Source organism: Staurois parvus, unplaced genomic scaffold (assembly GCF_062004578.1).
Source record: "Staurois parvus isolate SC_StPar_1 unplaced genomic scaffold, SC_StPar_1.0 ptg000283l, whole genome shotgun sequence".
Lineage (NCBI taxonomy): Eukaryota > Metazoa > Chordata > Amphibia > Anura > Ranidae > Staurois > Staurois parvus.
In genome coordinates, this window is record NW_028318079.1 from 5,329,881 (window position 1) to 5,352,605 (window position 22,725).

Consider the following 22,725-nt stretch of genomic DNA (forward strand, 5'->3'; position numbering starts at 1 on the left):
AGGAGTTTTTTTTATCAACTAAACTAGAGAAGTACTTTCCAGTAGTGTCAGATTTAAGACATAGGTCAGCATGCTTCAGGTCACATAGTAGAGGGTCACTTGAGAAATAACTGTAGCCTTAGAAAATTAAGTCTCGATCATCAAGCAGTGGCCATTATAAATACATGAAAAGCATTTTTTCTTTTCTCTTTTGAATTTCACAGGAGGTTTCCAGAAGAAGAGAGAGGGAATTTGTGAATAAATTGTATATCTCCTAAAACAATAGCCTAGAATGTGCTTTCATCTAGCTTGACAGTAGATTTATATTTTGTTAATAGGAGCTAGTGTGAACTTAGCAGGGTGATTACCCATTCACCGTAACCTTTCCAGAGAGGAGAGTCACTGGGACTGTGAAATCCTTTATAATACCGTCTTGCCGCACTTATCATTAGCCTGGCAGGATGGAAAATGCGCATTGACCTCACTTAATAATTTCCAGGCAAGTAGGTTGTTTTTTATCTTAACTTTCTTTTAAAGTGGAACCGACATTGTGAATTAATAAATTCTGATTCAGTAATACATCACCAACTGCTTTCAAGACATCATAAATGTTTGCTTGGAAAGTTCTTACTTTTTTCCTTGCTATAAAGGATTTTTAAAGTATACAAGATTGTTTTAAGAGTAAACCACCTGGGTAGATGTATAGGCTTTCAGCTGAAGGTAACCTATGGATTGTCCCATTATGTAGAACGTTACCCTTGGGATGTTCTCCTTCCACCGCTGATCCTCTGAGCTGATATGTTCAAATATCCCATGCATGTATAGATGTGCTCCAGGGTTTCTTCTAGATGTTTGGGACCTGTGGAATGTCTGCACATGTGTGGGGATTCCTGGCCATGTGCACACATGATACTGGTTTATTGTATCTGAGACCTTTTAAAGACCCATGGCATGTGTTCTCATGAGTGGGAATCCCCTGTGCATGCAAAGACATTCTCTGGGTGTTCTGGATGTCAGCCTTTTGGCAGGAGTAATGCTCTTTATGTGATGCCAATTCTCTGGTGATGAAGTGGGTGCAGTCTGTCCCTTTTTATTTTCAGCTGTGGGTGGGGTCTGGAAGAAAGGGTATTGGAACTGGGCAACCCTGACCAATGCTTGCAGGCAGATGTGGCAGCAGGACAGGCTGGTGGCAGATGAGCAGGCACGGTGCTTGGCTAGCGGCAGACTGTGGATGTGCAGCAAGAAGCTGGAGCCAGTTGTGAGCATAGTGGACCAAAGGAGCTGTAGCAGGCTTGATGAGCAGGATGCTAGGTCAGACAAGCTGGGTCAGTAACAGTCAGGCAGATCAGGAATAAACAGCAGGCAGACGAGTAGTTGGGTCACAGGCCAGTGTCAGCAACAATGAGGTAGATCAGGCAAGAACGGGAACAGAAGCAGAACACAGGCACAAGCCGAGGTCAAGGCAGGTAGCAGACAAGTGTGGTCAGGAGCAAGCCTAGTCAAGGCACAGGAATTACGAACAATTAGCCAGTGCTGTAGCCTGGTTTAAATAGCCCGTTTGGCAACAGTAATGGTGCCAATTTGCCTGGCCAGTTGCCAGCCTGTGCATGCGCATACATATGCACCTGGAAAATCCATCTCTGTTATTGGCAAGCCTTTCCGGACAGTAGCCTCCTGATATGTATGATGTGGATTTCTCTAGAGGGGTCCCTATGTTATTCTCGGCTTCGTAGGGAAGCAGGAAGTGCTGTGCTTGCAGCACAAAAAAGGTACTAAATGTTTCAGAAGATTATAAAAAAACTTTTCCAGTTATAAAAGAGGGAGCTAGGAGAAACCAGCTCTGTTAATGGGTGAGGGTTCACTTTAAAGTGTACGTAAACCCTAACATCGAGCTTTTCTTTTGAAAGCATTTTGTTATATCTGTTTTATAAATGCAAGATTATCTGTTTAATCTGCTAGGACTTCCTGTCTTCTACATTCTTCTCAGTTTTATTGTTTCCAGATATTTCTAAAGCTCATGAATGATTTGATTTTCTTGGAAGGTAAAATTACTCAATTCCCACATCAACACAGTAATCGTTGATGGGGGAATTTCTCCCGCAGCACTATTGTATTCTTCCAGTGGGGGAGTGTGGGGAACCAGCAGAACACAATGATCACATGTAAAAAGAATCCAACAGGCAGATTATACCCAAGTTGATCGATGGATCGGCTTGAGTACAATCAGCAAACCCATACATGGATCAAAATTCCGCAGGTTCGGCAGGAACAAGCTGAGTTTCGGTTCATGTATGGCTGGTTTTAGGAATACAAAACACCTATTCACTACATTATGGAGCAAAAAAAAAAGTAAGGGGGGTGTTTGTAGTCTTCTATGGTGACAACACTGCTTCTTCATAGATTTAGTATAGTGAGTGAGTGAGTGTTATTATCCTAGGACAGGAAGTGTGTTACTGGCAGGATCACCAGGTGAAAATTAAATAAAAAAAGCCCTGAATAGAGAAAATAAAAAGCTGCTAAATCTACACACTGGTAAACTGCAACATTAAAGGTTTGTTCTTGAGTTTAGATACACTTCAAGTTATTTCATGTTTTAGCAACACTAGGCTGTAATTTCGCCCCTCATGAAGAGAGTAAAATAACAGTTATAGTGGAACTCCAGGAAAGATTTTCTTTTTAATAGTTTGTATAGAATAGATTTAAGTAATTCACAGAGCTTTTTACACCATCTTAATGCGGAACTAAACCCATGGATTTAACAGTTTCAAAAACAGCATGCCGGGAGTGCTAACTGTCACATTTTCTTGTGCTGTCAACCAAACTGTCAAACCACCAAATGGTTGGTGTCATATCTGATCACATACAGTACACGTGCCAGACCATGTCAGTTTCAAATCAAATAAAACCTAAGATGGCAACTTCCTTGGCTGAAAAGGATATAGGAGGGTTTAGTTCCACTTTAAAGACATCTATTTCTAGCTGTCTAACTGAAATGTTGAAATATCATTGGACTCAAATGAAAATAACTGCTACTTAAAAAACACAAAATATGGATACTTATCCTGATGTATTTTCTTTCTGAATTTCTGAATTCCACAGTTGGACAGAATTCCCCTGACTTTGTAGTGTGTTCTACATGCATTTCAAATTCTCACTTGGAGAATCTACTAAGTTTTGATGAAAGTCCCAAAATCCCTAGTAGACTCTCCCAGAGAACTTGGGGGTCAGCTAATTTCTAGTTGGCAATCCAGTATTGGCAGATAGCTATACATCTGTGACCCTGTACCTGGATAACTTCCATTGTCTGTTCCCTGGGTACTGGGAAATGGACAGGTTAAGAAGTATAGAGACATGATCAGAAATGCCGATCAGACTGGAGTAGGTCAGAAGAGACATTGGGCAAATCAATTTCCTACTGAGGCACCATGAGTAACAGAAGGACAAATATATTCCTTTAGAGGATTCTCCTTAGAAATATATGGAAAATGTGCTCCTTAAGAGACATTGGAAGTTCATCGTCTAAACACATGGACAGCAAATAATAACAAATTTTCCCAATCATGGGACAAACAGCAACAAAAACCCAGTAGAGACTTGTAAGGGGAACTATGATTCGGAATGTGTTGGCGTCAATCTGTACAAGTCCCCACCCTGCTTCTTCTTGGATAGGACAGTCATCCACCTAATGTTAAGAACCCTCCGCCATATTGTGTCATACTCCTGGCCTGAGGCCCACTCATGACATCCCTGGCCAGAGGCCTGATTCTTTGAGAATATAGGAATGTCCACCTATAAATGCATTTTCTGTACTTTACTGTAACGCCACAATTCCCATGACACGTCCTAGTGACATACTAGTAGAATCTTCAGCACAGAATGCCAAATGCAAGGTTAGACATTCTGTATCGGTCATTTCAGTGTCGGGTGCAAGTACACGTATTTCAAGCCATCTTTCCTCTACACCTCTATTCCTCTCCTTGAGAGCACCACAAGGTTGGGACAACTTCCATATGTAAACTAGGTCCACAGCATTAGCTTCCATCACCTCATCGTAGAATGTGCAGCTGATGGTCAAGGAAATCAAGGTGCCTTAATTAGTATACCAGTCTTCATATAAATGTTTATTTTGTAGCTCTGCCCAGCAAGGATGACTCCCAGGTGGCACACCCATTCCAAGGCTCTTTTATTACTCACATAAGAGGACTCTGTCCAGGCCTCCAAAGCCTTATGCAACCTGCTACAGGACCTGCACAAGAAGGCCAGGGGAGACAGGGTGACTACAGCTATTCCCTCCATGTTTTCTACCACCTCATCTGGGACTTCAGCCCTGCAAAGGGTCCCTTACATCAGCACTGCAAGAGACTAAATCTTTAGTAGCTCTGGGGTATTTCACTCCCATGTCCCATCTACCCTAGGCTCCACCTCCACTGACACTCTTATGGGCACTAACTACACCCACGACATAAATAAGAACTTTTGTAAAAGGGGAGCTAACACCTAATTACAACATTCCCCTTACTATGTAATAATGGCAACAGAGCCCTCTAGTGGCTGGTGTACTAGCTAACTGCACCTGCCAACAGACTCCCTACTATGTCTAAAACTAGACATGTGACAGTGTAAGGGCCTGATGATTGGTAGCTCAGGCTCAACCACTGTATGCTTGGAGAAGGTCACATGCTCTGTCATATGTGGGAGAAATGGCTATTTACCAAGAGCTTTAAAAGGCTGGGTCTCTTTAATACTTCTGAATCCTCCATGTGTCTTGTTCACTATCTGTAGATATAGAGAGATTTATTTTATTTATTTATTACAGGTACTTATATAGAACTGACAATCTACACAGCACTTTACATATACTGTATATTGTGCATTCACATCAGTCCCTGTCCTCTAGCCTACAATCTAAGGTCCCTAACACACATTCATTCACATTCTAGGGCCAATTTAGACAGGAGGCAAGTAACCTACCAGCATGTCTTTGGAGTGTGGGAGGAAACTGGAGTACCCGGAGGAAACCCACGCAAACACAGGGAGAACATGCAAACTCCAGATAGATAGATAGATCTCTGTTGTTAAATATTCTATGGGTAGGGATTTACCAAACTTGTGCACTCCGAATATGGCGCAGCTGTGCATGGTAGCCAATCAGTTTCTAACTTCAGCTCATTCAATTGAACTTTGACAAAAAAAAACTGGAAGTCTATTGGTTTCTATGCACAGCTGCACCAGATTTTGCACTCTCCAGTTTTGTTAAATCTCCCCCTATGGCTCTTTATGCTGGAGCATCTGGTATTACCTTTAATATGTTAAGTACTGTATTTTGATGTAAACACAAAACATGCTGGAAAACCAAATATTTGCCTTAATAATCTAGTCATGAAGATACCTTGATTTAAGGGTCTTCCACTGACTGCATTCGTAAGTCTAACATTTGCTATACATTACATCCCATCGAATCTGCATTGTGAATACGCCTTTAAAATACAGAATATTTATTAAACCAGCTGCTGTAGCAGTACTAAGGATGGAATTTCAGCTACAGGCAATTTGTTCCTAGCCATAGTCTTACCCCCCACTGAGTCCATAAGAGCCATGCTAGCATTTATTCTTATGCTACATATTTTAAGCTGAATTCATGATGAATAATATCATTTTCACTAGTACATTTTCATCATTATATTACTGTATTTCTCTCCTTTTAAGCTGGTAATATTAAAGTAACGCTAAACCTAAAAAGCAAGCATAGAAAAATGTAAGAATAACTGTTAACAGGTGTATGTAGAGCCTATAAGAGCATGTTTTATGAAATCGTTAACATTAATGGATCTTCTAAAGCAAAAACGTGGTTTGACCTATGTAAATGAGCAGCCAGTAATATTCTGAAATATATACAGTATATATGCAGAGGATTTTACCCACTTCATGACCAGGGCATTTTTTTTCTATTTAGCACTTTGCTAATTTAACTGGCAATTGCACAGTCAAGCAACATTGTATCCCCATGAAATTTATAGCACTTTTTTTCACACAAATAGAACTTTCTTTTGGTTGTATTTGATCATCACTGGGTTTTTTTTTTTTTTTCTATTATATAAACAAAAAAAGACCAAAAATAATTTTAAAAGATTTTCTATTAGCTGTTATAGAACATAACCGTTAAAAAAAATAAAAATAAATAAAATTTCTTCTTAAATTTAGCCCCAAATGTATTCTGCTACATGTCTTTGGTAAAAAAAATCCCCATAAATGTATATTAATTAGTTTGTGTGAAAGTTATAGTGTCTACAAGCTATGATATATATTCTGGAATTTCTTTTCTTATTTATACTAGTAATGGCGGTGATCAGCAACTTATAGTTAAGTTGCTTATCAACTTATTGCAGGACTTCTCCAGGACTTCCCCCATCCTCTGGAACTCCCTACCCCAATCCATCAGACTGTCACCTACCCTCCTCACCTTCAGGCGCACCCTGAAAACCCTCCTCTTCAGGGAAGCCTACCCCAACTTCCCCTAACAACTAACCTCCTCCACTCCTCCCACCACTCCATCCCCCACAGCCTTCTCCTCCTGTACCACCTTCCCCTCCCTCCTAGATTGTAAGCTCGAAAGAGCAGGGCCCTCGAACCCCTCGTGTAGTGTATTGTTACTGTCTTGTCTCATGTTCTGTCCCCCTTGCTACTGTACAGCGCTGAGCATACCCTTTGGCGCTATATAAATACTGTATAATAATAATAATATAGTGGGACTGTTATCTGACTGACGCTGGGTGGGAGTTGTCTTAGTGACACTGACATCTCCAGTGGCACTAATACAGTGATCAGTGCTGATACTATACACTGTCACTATACTAATGACACTGGCTAGGAAGGGGTTAACATGTGCCTAACATGTGTAATGTGTGGAATATGTGTTGATTTTACTACCAGATGTGACTGTTTTATCTCTGTTTTGCAGGGAGAAAAAACAGCCACATCTCTGCTTTCCATTCAGAGCCCTGTGTTGTTAATAAACACAGGGCCCTGAACTGTCATTTGCTAAGCCGATCAGCAGCCCCCTACCCAGAAATGCCAGATCATGTACGTGATCTGGTGCAGCGGGGCCACTCTACCATAGTAAAACTGCAGTAGATGGTCCTTAAGCGGTTAAAGGGTGATAAGCAAGTGATCCCCAATGCCGCATAGACTATTTAAAATCGATTGAGTGCAGTGGCTTGCAACACACAATCGTGGGTGGGGGGGTGGCCGGGCAGCAGAGGATTGGTGATCTTAAGCTAGCCATGCACGTGTAGATTTTTGGCTGAGAATATTCGTAAGAAAAGTCATACAGGAATTCTTTGAACATTCAGTGAATGGACAAATGTTGTTCGAAAATTGTCTTTTGCTTTTAACATTCAAGTTTAAAATGAATGAAATTTCTGAACAATAACCACATATACTGGCCAAAAATGTATTTGATTGAGAAATGTTTTCCTTCCTGCCCCTTCGAATTTTCCCGTCACTTCGGTCAACAACAAACATCGATTTGACCCCACTAATGATTAGAAAATCAAATGAATATTCTTGAAATGAAAATTCCCGTATGAAAATCTATACGTGTATAGCCAGCTTCAGGGGGGCATCCCACGTGGAAACCGCAGTAGTTTCACAAGTCAATCGGTATGGTTTGAGGGGGGTGGGAGGTAGGGCAAGGAAAAAAAATGTTTTTACTGAGAATGGGGCTTTAAAGTAGCATAAAACCTTCCACCGAAGAAATTTAAGGCAACGGGCATTATTGAGACTATGGGATCAATGCAAGTGTTAAATACCGCACAAATGTTTGCATTAAAATAACCCATGCGGGTTCAGCATGTGGTGGACCGGGCTGATAAATTACTGGGAGGGGCTGGGCATGACCCAGCTGTCTTGATCCATATTGGAACCAATGACAGAATACATGGAAGGTGGAGGCTCCTAAAGAATCAATTTAAAGAACTAGGCTGCAAGTTGAAGGGAAGGACCTCCAAGGTAATATTCTCTGAAGTATTACCTGTGCCATGCGCAACTCAGGAAAGACGGGGGGGGAGATTAGAGAACGAAATGCATAGTTAAAGACCTGGTGTAAGAGGAAGGATTTGGGTTTCTAGAGCACTGGGCTGACTTTTCATTGGGGTGCAACCAATATGCTAGAGATGGTTTGCATCTAAATGGAAGGCGGTTTGCTGTGCTGGGGGAGAGGTTTATGGGGAGGCTGGTGGAGTATTTAATCTAGGATCGAGGGGGAAGGGAGAATTAGATTATAATGGGGCAGACGGATCAGACAGGGGTCAGTACTTATTGGTGGATGGAATGGGGAAAGATGGGGGAAGGGCTATGGCAGATGATAAGAAGGTTCCCATGTTACAAACAACCATTGGAATTGGTACCATTTGTACAAAAATAAAAAATATGCAAAATAAGTGTGAACAAGGTGTCAATGGATTAAATTGTTTGTTCACCAATGCCAGAAGTCTGCCAAGCAAAATAGGTGAGTTGAAAGCTTTGGTGCATGAAGAGAACTAGGATTTAATTGGTATTGCTGAATCTTGGCTTCATTCTTCACATGACTGGGCCATTAATATTCCTGGCTATGTTCTCTTTCAGAAGACAGGGTAAATGGGAAAGGTGGTGGTGTCTGTCTCTATATGAGAAGTGATCTCAGAGCGAGTGTGAAAGAGGACCTAGTTGATGGAGAGTGTGATGAGGCTGAAGCATTATGGGTGGAACTGCACATGGGGGTGCGTACTACAAAGGTAATCATTAGAGTTTGTTATAAGCCACCCAGTGTTAATGAGGAGGTGGAGACTCAGCTCCTTGCACAGATTAAAAGGGCTGCAAGGGCTGGAACAGTGATAATAATGGGGAATTTTAACTACCCGGAAATTGACTGGAGTAATGGCACTGCAGGAACAATTAAAGGGCAAAAATGTATAAACCTGCTTTTACTACAAGACAATTTTATGGTAGTTCATAGAGGTCCCAACTAGAAATGATGTTCTGCTGGACCTTGTACTCTCAAACCATGCAGAGCTTATTATTAATGTCAATATAAAAGAACATCTGGGTAGCAGTGACCATAAAATGATTTCATTTATTGTTAGCTGTAAACAAGCACATATGGGAAAAATAAAAATGCTCAACTTTAAGAGAGCTAAATTTTCCAAGGCTGAGAGCTGCTCTCCAAGACTTAGACTGGGTGGGAATATTGGACAAAACACAGAAATGGAAGTTCTTCATAAAGACTGTATGTGAACACACTGCAAAATATCTTCCCATGGGCAACAAATTTAAAAGGCGAAAAAATCAAACCTATGTGGCTTACGGCCAAAGTTAAAAAAGCTATAGATAATAAGAGAAGAGCTTTTATTAAATATACAAATGAAGGAACGCTATAATTGTTTAAGCATTACAAAGAATATAACAGAATATGCAAAAATGAAACCAAAGCCGCAAAAAATTCTTCAAATATATTAATAGTAAAAAAGTCAGGTCCAAGCATGTAGGCCCTTTACAAAATAATCTAGAGTGGGTGACTGGGGACAAAGAGAAGGCAAATGTATTAAATACCTTCTTCAGCTCTGTGTATACAAAGCAGCATGGGGGAGCTCTTGTTTATAATGGGCATGCTATTGACACAGCCCCAGATGATCCACATTGGCTCATAACTGATATGATCTAGAAATATTTAGACAGAATAAAATACATGCTGGTAGGTTAATAGGCTCCTGTCTAAATTGTCCCTAGTATGTGTATGTATGACTGTGAGTTAGGGACTTCAGATTGTACACCCCTTGAGGGTCAGGGACTGATGTGAATGTACAATATATATGTAAAGCGCTGCGTAAATTGATGGCGCTATATCAACACCTGAAATAAATACATGTGAATAAAGCAAGTGGACCTGATGACATACACCCTCGGGTCCTTAAAGAACTGAGCTCTGTCATTTCAAAGCCATTGTTTCTCATTTTTAGGGACTCTTTAATGACTGGCATAGTTCCACTGGATTGGTGTAAGGCCAATGTGGTGCCAATATTTAAAAAGGGATCAAAATCTTTATCACCAAGTAATTATAGACCTGTTAGTTTAACTTCTATACGTGGTATACTTCTGGACGTGGTATACTTGGACAAAGGGGTGGCGGTGGACATGGTATACTTGGAGAGAGGGGTGGCGGTGGACATGGTATACTTGGAGAGAGGGGTGGCGGTGGACATGGTATACTTGGAGAGAGGGGTGGCGGTGGACGTGGTATACTTGGAGAGAGGGGTGGCGGTGGACGTGGTATACTTGGAGAGAGGGGTGGCGGTGGACGTGGTATACTTGGAGAGAGGGGGGGCGGTGGACGTGGTATACTTGGACAGAGGGGTGGCGGTGGACATGGTATACTTGGAGAGAGGGGTGGCGGTGGACATGGTATACTTGGACAGAGGGGTGGCGGTGGACATGGTATACTTGGACAGAGGGGTGGCGGTGGATGTGGTATACTTGGATTTTGCAAAAGCATTTGACACAGTTCCCCACACACGGCTAATGTGTAAAGTAAAGTCTACAGGCTTGGAAAAATCCATATATAAAAGTCCTGTCTATCACAGCCTCTTCATCAGTGCCCATCAGTGAAGCCTATCAAAGCCTCTTCATCAGTGCACATCAGTGATGCCTGTCAGTTCTGCCTATCAGAGCCTCCTCATCAGTGAAGCCTATCAAAGCCTCTTCATCAGTGCACGTCAGTGATGCCTGTCAGTTCTGCCTATCAGAGCCTCCTCATCAGTGCACATCAGTGAAGCGTAACAGTACTGCCTCATCAGTGAAACCTATCAGAGCCTCTTCATCAACGCACGTCAGTGATTCCTATCAGAGCCTCCTCATCAATTCTGCTTATCAGAGCCTCATAAGTGCACATCAGTTCTGCCTATCAGAGCCTCATCAGTGCCCATCAGCGAAGCCTATCAGAGACTCCTCATCAATTCTGCCTATCAGAGACTCATCAGTACATATCAGTTCTGCCTATCAAAGCCTCCTCATCAGTTCTGCCTATCAGAGACTCCTCATCACCAGTGCACGTCAGTTCTGCCTATCAGAGACTCCTCATCAGTTCTGCCTATCAGAGCCTCCTCATCACCAGTGCCCATCAGTTCTGCCTATCAGAGCCTCCTCATCACCAGTGCCCATCAGTGAAGGAGAAATATCACTTATTCACAAAACTTTATAACAGAAACTAAGAGAAAAAAAAATTTTCCTTAAAAATTTTGCGTCGTTTTTTGTTTCTAGCACAGACAATAAAAAGCCCAGTAGTGATTAAATACCACCAAAAGAAAGTGCTATTTGAATTTTTAAAAATGATACAAATTTCATATGGGTACAGTGTTGCATGACGGTGCAATTGTCATTCAAACGGCGACAGTGCTGAAAATTGGCCTGGGAAGGAAGGGGTGAAAGTGCCCGGTATTGAAGTGGTTAACATGAATGTGAAACATGTCAACGACGTAGCAGACAGCGGCCACCCCGCAGGTGTCTCATGACAGGGTCACTGTACAATAACCATCATTAGAAATATTACCGATGGATTCCAAAGCCGTTGACGACATATCTCTGTGAGGGAGAATAATCTCACGGTCGGGTGACTCCTCCCCCTCCACACACTACGCCCCGGTGTGACTGACAACTTTCCCGCTCTGACTGGCACCTGCCTCAGGTAAGCGCCAGTACACGCCCACTCCCTGTTGAAGCCACCAATCAGCATTTTGCTCCGGCGCGCTGCAGCCAATCTGCGCGTCCTTCGCAGCCTGCTAAGAGCTGGTGCCGGGCGGGTCAAGATGGCGCCGCAGCTTCTGTGGCGGCCGTGGTGTGTTCTCCGGGGAGCTGAGGCTGGACAGGCCGGAGGTGGCGGGTCGGTGCTCGGTCCCTGGAGAGTGAACAGAGAGCGGCTGACACGGAGCCTCCTCCAGGGTACAGGGAGTCCCGGGCCACAGCTGGGCGGAGGCGACGCTCTGCAACAGGTGAATGTGCCGGCGTCAGCATTAACCCTTCCCAGGCTGGACGATAATAAGTGCCATGATTAGTCCCTGGACAGGAGTTGGTTTGAATCTTTGATGGTCATATTAATAAAATTAACTTCTGTTTAAATTTACTGCCTGAATGTGAGCTGGCCTAAAATGTGATACTGCGCCTCCATCTCTAGTGCAGACATCCGTCACCAATACATCCTCCATGCAGACGAGGGTGGTCTGTGGATAAAATGTACTGTGCTGCTCCGCCAAACACCCTTGTATAGGTGTAGGCCATTTATGCACCTCCCAAAGCCTGACTGGAAAACTCCCAGAGATGGCATCATCCTGTCCTGCCTTGTTGCTAGGATGTTGCTAAGACGCTCCCAGCCATTATTGCTTTTCTCATCACAAGCTCTCAAAGCTGCACCCATGTGTGATCTGCTATCTCTGTCACAGCATGACCAAGCTCAGGGCTACAGTGAGAGAGCACATGGGAGGGAGGGGCATTGAATCGGCAGGGGCGGACTGACCATTTGGAAACTCGGGCACTGCCCAAGGGCCCAGGGTCAGTATGGGGCCCCATGAGAAGCCCCTGGTACCTTTTTCATAGGCTTTTTTGAGTTTAGGCAAGGACACAGGGGAACCATGATCCCCTATTGCCCGGGGGCCCCATGAGTTGTCAGTCCGCCCCTGGTAGGGAGTGTCTTTGCAAGGACTAAGGGGTGTGTGAACAAGGTGTTCACAGAAAAGCGGTTACAAAAAAGGACAATGCGGGAAACCAACACATAATAGTGTAATGCTTTTATTAGCAAAGGATGCAATGTATACCAAATATTAGTAACCATCACCTCACCCCAGACAATGTAGTCTATACCAGCCCTTCTCAACCAGGGGGCCTTGAGGTTTCTTCAGGGGTGCCTTGGCAAAATGTCTAAAAGTTGCCAGCGGGTGGAAGAAGCCTGACTTTTAGTTACACAAACCCACAGGTTTTCATTGTGCACCATTACGACCTTCTAGCCGCCAGCGTCCTGACAACCAATGACATCATCAGTTGATAAGGAGAATGTCAGTTGCCTGCACAGCATCCAAGTTTGACCCTCCCCCGCCCCTCTCCATCAGTGCTGGAGTCACATTGGCTCTGTGATGAAGCAAAACTGAGAGAAACATTGTAATACTAGTCAGTACCAGTGCGCAAAAGTGTATTTGAATTGGAAGAATAAATCACCTCTAATGTTGGGTGTCCTACATGTGTGGATGTTGCTGTGTTATATAAAACTATTAGAATTGTTTGTTACATTTTAGAATAGGGTGCCTCGGGACTGTTCATAATTTGAGAGGGTGCCTTGACTGAAAAAAGGTTGAGGCACACTGGTTTATACAACCTAAAACAACAATAAAGAGATGTCATAGCATGGCCATAGAATAAAACTGTGTTAAGATGACAATGACACTTCTGTCTTCTGCCAGATTGCTACAATGACATCAGGGTGCACCACCAGTATATGCACTGCGGACCTGGTGTGTGAGTAAACAAATGAAACCAGCTGGGTATGGATGATAACAATGATAGATATCAGGTATATACAATACAATCACAGTGAATAAGTGGTTGCAGTCCCGGAGAATAGGGTATATCAAATTCAAAATCCTAACACTGACGTACAAAGCTGTCCACCATACTGCCCCGAGCTACATCACTGACCTAATATCCAAGTACCACCCAGCACGCACACTCCGCTCCTCACAAGACCTCCTCTCTAGTTCCCTGGTCTCCCATGCCCGCCTCCAGGACTTCTCCAGGGTGTCACCCATCCTCTGGAACTCCCTGCCCCAACCCATCAGATTATCACCTACTCTCCTCTCCTTTAGGCGCACCCTGAAAACCCATCTCTTCAGGGAAGCCTACCCCACCCCCTGCTAACTTGCCGACCTCCTCCGCTCCTCCTACCACTCCATCCCCCACAGCTATCTCCTCCTGTGCCACCATCCCCTCCCTCCTAGATTGTAAGCTCAAAAGAGCAGGGCCCTCGATCCCCTCATATTTTGCATTGTATTGGTATTGTTCTGTCACATGTTCTGTCCCCCTTTGTAATGTACAGCGCCGACTATTGGCGCTTTATAAATACTGTATAATAATAATATCACTTCATACAAATTAAACCCAGGCACCTGAGTCAGGGCTTTCAAAATTAATAAAAGATAAAGAGTGTGCAGATGGCGGCACTGAATGGCATAATCATCAACCGGATGAAACGTCACCTGATTGGCAGGTTGCTGGAGTTAATGTCAATAAGGAACTTTCATAGAAATGATACAATGTGTGCTGTAAAGGAATCCTTACTGGCAATATATGGTAACGTGTGGAGAGTAGTTCACCCTCTGTGAAAGTGCCGTGTCGCACAGGCATGAACAGGGTGTAAGAACTCACCACCTGCTCTTGCCGATAGTAGACAAATTCACCTTTGCTTCAATAGATGTAATCCTTGACGGGAGTCCGTATGGCGGCCGCCTAAGATCGAGACTCCTACGGGCAAAGTCAGTGCGCCGTCAATCAATAGTCTGTGTTGATTGATCTTGCTGTGACTCCTCATATCACTTCCCGGGAAAGTGTGCGTTGCCCCGATGGACGAGGCCAGCCGTGACGTCACTGATGTATGACGTCAATGCGTTTCGCCGAAGGGCGTATCTTACTCGGCTTTGTCAGGTCCTTACGAAAATGAGTAAGATACGCCCATCGGTGAAACGCGTTGACACCATGGCTGGCCTTGTCCATCAGGGCGACGCACACTTTCTTGGTAAGTGACATGAGGAGTCATAGTAAGACCATTCAATGCAGACTATTGATTGATGGCGCACTGACTTTGTGGCAGGGCGTTGCCCGTAGGAATCTCAATCTTAGGCGGCCGCTATACGGACTCCCATCAAGGATTACATCTATTGAAGCAAGGGTGAACTTGTCTACTATCAGCAAGAGTGATTAGATTAGTAGTGAGTTCTTACACCCTGTTCATGCCCCTGCGACACAGCACTTTCACAGAGGGTGAACTGCTCGCCACACGCTACCATATATTGCCAGTAAGGATTTCTTTACAGCACACATTGGATCATTTCTATGAAAGTTCCTTATTGACATTAACTCCAGCAACCTGCCAAGCAGGTGATGTTTCATCCGGTTGATGCTTATGCCATTCAGTGCCGCCATCTGCACACTCTTTATCTTTCATTAACTTTGCAAGCCCTGACTCAGGTGCCTGGATTTAATTTGTATGAAGTGATATACCCTATTCTCCGGGACTGCAATCACTTATTCACTGTGATTGGATTGTATATACCTGATATCTGCCATTGTTATCATCCATACCCAGCTGGTTTCATTTGTTTACTCACACACCAGGTCCGCAGTGCATATACCGGAGGTGCACCCTGATGTAATTGTTGCAATTTGGCAGAAGACAGAAGTGTCATTGTCATGTTAGCACAATTATACAGGTGAAACTCGAAAAATTAGAATATTGTGCAAAAGTTCATTTATTTCAGTAATGCAACTTAAAAGGTGAAACTAATATATGAAATAGACTCATTACATGCAAAGCAAGATAGTTCAATCCGTGATTTGTCATAATTGTGATGATTATGGCTTACAGCTCATGAAAACCCCAAATCCACAATGTCAGAAAATTAGAATATTGTGAAAAGGTGCAATATTCTCGGCTCAAAGTGTCCCACTCTAATCCGCTAATTAAGCCATAACACCCTCAAAGGGTTCCTGAGCCTTTAAATGGTCTCTCAGTCTGGTTCAGTAGGAATCACAATCATGGGAAAGATTGCTGACCTGACAGTTGTGCAGAAAACCATCACTGACACCCTCCATAAGGAGGGAAAGCCTCAAAAGGTAATTGCAAAAGAAGTTGGATGTTCCCAAAGTGCTGTATCAAAGCACATTAATAGAAAGTTATGTGGAAGGGAAAAGTGTGGAAGAAAAAGGTGCACAAGCAGCAGGGATGACCGCAGCCTGGAGAGGATTGTCAGGAAAAGGCCATTCAAAAGTGTTGGGGACTTTCACAAGGAGTGGACTGAGGCTGGAGTCAGTGCATCAAGAGCCACCACACACAGACGGATCCTGGGCATGGGCTTCAAATGTCATATTCCTCTTGTCAAGCTGCTCCTGAACAACAAACAACGTCAGAAGCGTCTTACCTGGGCTAAAGAAAAACAGACCTGGTCTGTTGCTCTGTGGTCCAAAGTCCTCTTTTCTGATGGGAGCAACTTTTGCATTTCATTTGGAAACCAAGGACCCAGAGTATGGAGGAAGAATGGAGAGGCACACACTGCAAGATGCTTGAAGTCCAGTGTGAAGTTTCCACAGTCTGTGTTGATTTGGGGAGCCATGTCATCTGCTGGTGTTGGTCCACTGTGCTTCATTAAGTCCAGGGTCAACGCAGCCTTCTACCAGGAGATTTTGGAGCATTTCATGCTTCCTTCCACAGACGAGCTTTATGGGGATGCTGACTTCATTTTCCAGCAGGACTGGGCACCTCCCCACACTGCCAAAAGCACCAAAACTGGGTTCAATGACCATGGGATTACTGTGCTTGATTGGCCAGCAAACTCGCCTGACCTGAACCCCATAGAGAATCTATGGGGCATTGCCAAGAGAAAGATGAGAGACATGAGACCGAACAGTGCAGAAGAGCTGAAGGCCGCTATTGAAGCATCCTGGTCTTCCATAACACCTCAGCAGTGCCACAGGCTGATAGCTTCCATGCCACGCCACATTGAGGCAGTAATTGCTGCAAAAGGGGCCCAAACCAAGTACTGAGTACATATACATGCTTATACTTTTCAGAGGTCCGATATTGTTCTATGTACAATCCTTGTTTTATTGATTGCATGTAATATTCTCATTTTCTGAGATTGTGGATTTGGGGTTTTCATGAGCTGTAAGCCATAATCATCACAATTATGACAAATCACGGCTTGAACTATCTTGCTTTGCATGTAATGAGTCTATCTCATTTATTAGTTTCACCTTTCAAGTTGCATTACTGAAATAAATTAACTTTTGCATAATATTCTAATTTTTCGAGTTTCACCTGTATTTTATGACCATACTATGTCATCTCTTTTTTTTATTGTTGTTGTAGGTTGTATAGACTACATTGTCTGAGGTGAGGTGATGGTTACTATGCAGTGTATTTTTCACTAATATTTGGTATACATTGTATCCTTGCTAATAAAAGCATTACACTATTATGTGTTGGTTTACCTCATTGTACTTTTTTGTAACCGCTTTTCTGTGAACACCTTGTTCACACACCCCTTACTTAGTCTATGTTCTTTTGGTTACTGGACAGCACTAAGGTAGTGTAGCAGAACCCACTAACATTTATACATTCTTTTAGTTTATTTTTTTACTAGTGTCTTAGCAATGTCCTAGCAACAAGGTCATCTCGGGAAGTTTTTCAGTCAGGCATACAATATAGGCCTACAACAATAGCAAGGACATTTTGAAAGTGGTTCCAAAGGCTAACAATTTTTACCTTAATGCATTCCCTGCATGAAAACGGAGTTCCAGTCAGTTACGTGTTTATTAAAAGTCAGCAGCTACAAAAACTAGCTGCTGATTGAATAAACACACACTTACCTGTCCTGGGGTCTGGCGATGTGCTCACTTGCACCGTCACTTCTCTGCCTCTTCTCTCGGCGCGGGCATCACGAGTGTGGGCACCAGGCTGTGTCAGCTTGCAGCTTCACAGCCAGGTGCCCACTGTGCATGCGCGAGCCGTGCTGCGCATTCTGATTGGTCCGGCAATCTTCTGGGACCTGTGAAAGTTCCCAGGAGACTGTTGGAGGGAGGAGGTGGCCGAACTTTCGTCTCACTTTGCAATGGCAAACTGAGCTGGAAGTGGTAGCGGGTATTATTATTATACAGGATTTATAGCACCAACAGTTTGCGTAGTGCCTTACAATATAAGGGAGACAGTACAATTACAATACATTTCAGTACAGAAGGAATAGGAGGGCCCTACTCGTGGAGCTTACAATCTAAAGGTAGGGGGAGGTGGTACAAATGTTCTGATTGAGGTGGCTCAAGTACAGTTCTTAGGTGGAGGTGGGTAGGTTTCCCTGAATAAGTGAGTTTTCAAAGATCGCCTAGAGGTAGACAGGGTGGGGGCTGAGCAGAAATACTGCGGTATGGAGTTCCAGAGGATGGAACCAGGTAACTGCTCCCCCTTCCCCCCCAAAAGGTGCCAAATATGGCAGTGAAGGGGGGGAGGCAAACAAGCTTTTGAGTGAAACTCCGCTTTAAGGAAAACAGTGTTTAGGTAGCAGCATCACCCCCCTTATACTTACCTGAGTCCTCACTGGATCCAGCACTGTGTACAACTGTAGCGGCTCTCCTCACTCTCACAGGGTTTGCTGAGGCAGGAGGAGCCATTGGCTCCCACTGCTGTCAGTCAAATCCTGTTGCAAGGTAGTGGTGGGCGGGGCTGAGCTGCACTGTGTCTATGGATGCAGGGATCAAGCCCGCAAGTGTGCCACCATCGGAAGCTGCTTCCTATGGTGGCACACCAAGAAAATAAGGAGCCAGGAGCGCTGGTGGGGGACCCCTAGATAGGAGGGTTGAGGCCATTCTGCACAGAGCAGGTAAGTATAACATGTTTGGTATGTTTTAAAAAATTTAATTTTACAATCACTTTAACTCATTCCCACCTACAGTACGCATATATGCAGCCTCACTGGACTGGGCTATTTTTCCATGGGGCCACATATATGTGCATCTTTGTGCTGGGAGTGCACCGCACAGAGCGCTCCCAGCACAGAGATCACGCTCTCACCAGGAGCTCTGAGTCCTTTAGTAATAACAGGGACCTGAGACTTCACATTCCGGGTTACCTGATCGCTGTGATAACCTCTGATTGGCTATCACAGTGATCAATCACTGTGCAGCACGCCCCTGTGTTTACTTTCTGGATGGAGAGAGAGATACATTGTATATTCCTCTCTTTGCAGGAAGAAGCTATAAACAAATGTTTGTTAAAAATAGATAAAATAGCTAGGAGGTCAAGGATTGATCTAGATCAGCGCCTGGGTTAGTGTTTGGGTCAAGTAAGGGTCAAAGGCATGGTCAGTATTTTTTGGGAAGGATTTTTTTTTTTTTTTAAAGCATTTTTTTAAATTAATTTCAGTATGTTTTAGGTAGGATAAAAATCAGCAAAATGCGCACTATTGTTTCGGGGCTGTACTACGGGTATAAACTACAAATAACATGCATCTATATTTGGACACAGGTACTATTTTAGTTTTTTTCAGGAATTTACCATAACATATTCAAGCTATAGTTATATAATGAATATGGGCTGAAAGTGCACACTCTCAGGTTTAATTTGAGGGTATGTACAACCAAATTGGAGGAAGGGTTTAGGAATTACAGCTCTTAAGAGTAGCCACCCCCCCTTTTTTAAGGGACCAAAAGTAATTGGACAATTGAATACAATCATGACATTACCATGGACTGGGTTTCCTCCTTTGTGATGCTTTGCCAGGCTCTAACTGCTGCTGTCTTCAGTTGTTCTTTGTGGGTCTTTCTGCCTTTAGTTTTGCCTTCAGCAAGTGAAATGCATGCTCAATTGGCTTGAGATCAGGTGACTGACTCGGCCATTGCAGAATATTCCACTTCTTTTCCTTCAAAAGCTCTTGGGTTGCTTTTGCAGTGTGTTTTGGATCATTGTCCATCTGTACTATGAAGTACATACGTATGTATCATCTGTGACTCCCAGGCAGAAAAATATGCCAGGATGATACATTATGTGGCATCAGGCATGAGGACTAAGGAGGATCTTCATACCAAAAAAGCACTTTGTACCCTGCAGCCCTCTGCAATCTAGGTAAGGTTCCGTGTTTTTTTTTTTTATTCCCACTACACCCCAGTTTCTGCCACTCTGGACCAGTTGAGAATGTTGCGTACCCCGCTCTTGGGGCCTCCTGAGATATCCAGGTCTCATTTACCAGAGGGCATCAGCTGAGACAATAAAGCACTGTAAGAGGGCAGACTGGCAGCACATATTCATGGGGCTGGCTGTAAGTACCTGGGGAAGACAGCTAGCTTCCTTTAACATTAGGGCTGATACATGCAAGTGGTTAAGGGGCAGTAAAACCCCACGGTTGAGCCATGTTTTTACTGCTCCTTAACTACTACCCCCTGTAGCCACAGTCGCCAGGGTGTACGTATGCCATGGGCATGTTGCTTTGGTTCTCGGTGGCGGCTGGTATTATACTCCATCTTACTTTCAGGCTTCAAGGGTTCAAAGTGTCAGGGCTCCCAGGTGTGACCAGAGATGTGTGACTGACGCAGGGAAACGCAGACCTCAGATATGTTATAAACAATATAATTTATTAACACCAACAATACAAACATAAACGCAGTGCAATACTAAAACATAATACAGTGCAAACAAACCAAACCACCCACAGATAACAGTACATACAAGCAAGCGTCGTCAGGCAGGCCGGGTCAATATCAATAGGGCAGGTAGGTACAGGGGGAGCAAGCGGAGATTGGTCAGGGTCACAAGCCAGGGATCAGAACAGGTAGCAAGCAGCGTGGTACAGACGGTCAGACAGAGGGATGGTCAGGAGCGAGCCGGGATCAGAGCAGGAGAAGTCAGCAGCGGTTCAGAAACAGGATGCAGGACAGAAACAGGATACAGGGCCCAGGACAAACACACACCAAGGCAGAGTCTGTGGGTCTGGCCATCCCTTAAATACCCCAGCATAATCAGTTACAGGTGTTAGCTGGCTGCAAAGTTGAGTCTCTGATTGCTGGGAACACCCGCTGGCCAGCCCTAGTACTGCAGATCAAAAGGCAGGTGAGTCCCACCATAGCTGGCCAGTCCATTCCTGACAGTACCCCCCCCTCAAGGAGCGGCCTCAGGACGCTCCAAACAGTCCTAGCTGGGAAAAATGTTCCACCACCCGGGTCTGGTAACTGGCGGGATATCAAAGACTGGCACACCGGGCAGGACTCCGGGCAGCGGTACATCGGGCTGGACTCCGGGCAGAGGCACATCGGGCTGGACTCCGGGCAGAGGCACACCGGGCAGAGGCACATCGGGCTGGACTCCGGGCAGAGGCACACCGGGCTGGACTCCGGGCAGAGGCACATCGGGCCGGACTCCGGGCAGAGGCACATCGGGCCGGACTCCGGGCAGAGGCACATCGGGCAGGACTCCGGGCAGAGGCACATCGGGCAGGACTCCGGGCAGAGGCACATCGGGCAGGACTCCGGGCAGAGGCACATCGGGCAGGACTCCGGGCAGAGGCACATCGGGCAGAGGCACATCGGGCTACCAGGCGAAGCAGCAGGCAGCGGAGCGACAGGCACCGGGCCCCCGGGCGGGGCGACAGGCCTCGGGCCCCCAGGCGGAGCGGCGGGCGCCGGACCCCCAGGCGGAACTACAGGTCTCGGGCCCCCAGGCGGGGCGACAGGCATCGGACCCCCAGGCGGGGCGACAGGCATCGGACCCCCAGGCGGGGCGACAGGCCTCGGACCCCCAGGCGGGGCGACAGGCATCGGACCCCCAGGCGGGGCGACAGGCCTCGGACCCCCAGGCGGAGCGGCGGACGCCGGACCCCCAGGCGGAACTACAGGTCTCGGGCCCTCAGGCGGAGCGACAGGCATCGGACCCCCAGGCGGGGCGACAGGCATCGGGCCCCCAGGCGGGGCGACAGGCATCGGGCCCCCAGGCGGGGCGACAGGCATCGGACCCCCAGGCGGGGCGACAGGCCTCGGACCCCCAGGCGGAGCGGCGGGCGCCGGACCCCCAGGCGGAACTACAGGTCTCGGGCCCTCAGGCGGAGCGACAGGCATCGGACCCCCAGGCGGGGCGACAGGCATCGGGCCCCCAGGCGGGGCGACAGGCATCGGGCCCCCAGGCGGGGCGACAGGCATCGGGCCCCCAGGCGGGGCGACAGGCATCGGACCCCCAGGCGGGGCGACAGGCATCGGACCCCCAGGCGGGGCGACAGGCATCGGACCCCCAGGCGGGGCGACAGGCCTCGGACCCCCAGGCGGAGCGGCGGGCGCCGGACCCCCAGGCGGAACTACAGGTCTCGGGCCCTCAGGCGGAGCGACAGGCATCGGACCCCCAGGCGGGGCGACAGGCATCGGACCCCCAGGCGGGGCGACAGGCATCGGGCCCCCAGGCGGGGCGACAGGCATCGGGCCCCCAGGCGGGGCGACAGGCATCGGGCCCCCAGGCGGAGCGGCGGGCGCCGGACCCCCATGCGGAGCGGCGGGCGCCGGACCCCCAGGCGGAGCTACAGGTCTCGGGCCCTCAGGCGGAGCGGCGGGCGCCGGACCCCCAGATGGAGCGACAGGTCTCGGGCCCTCAGGCGGAGCAACAGGTCTCGGGCCCCCAGACGAAGCGGCGGGCACCGAGTCACCAGGCACGACAGTGGGCACCGAGTCGTCTGGCAAGACTGCGGGCACCGAGTCAACTGGCGGAACAGCGGGCATCGAGTCAACTGGCGGAACAGCGGGCACCGACTTGTCTGGCAAGACTGCGGGCACCGAGTCGTCTGGCAAGACTGCGGGCACCGAGTCGTCTGGCAAGACTGCGGGCACCGAGTCGTCTGGCAAGACTGCGGGCACCGAGTCGTCTGGCAAGACTGCGGGCACCGAGTCGACTGGCGGAACAGCGGGCACCGAGTCGTCTGGCAAGACTGCGGGCACCGA

At 46.3% G+C, this 22,725-nt stretch overlaps 1 protein-coding gene across 1 annotated transcript in view; it reads left to right on the top strand.

Moving 5' to 3' along the window:
* Positions 1-11,749: 11,749 nt before the first annotated feature.
* LOC149458562 (uncharacterized) overlaps positions 11,750-22,725 on the top strand; it is a 65,467-nt gene continuing 54,491 nt past the window's right edge. The window contains exon 1 of the mRNA XM_089682037.1: positions 11,750-11,996. Within this exon, the coding sequence (XP_089538163.1) occupies positions 11,814-11,996 (183 nt within the window). The 5' untranslated portion in view covers positions 11,750-11,813. The remainder of the gene's footprint in view (positions 11,997-22,725) is intronic.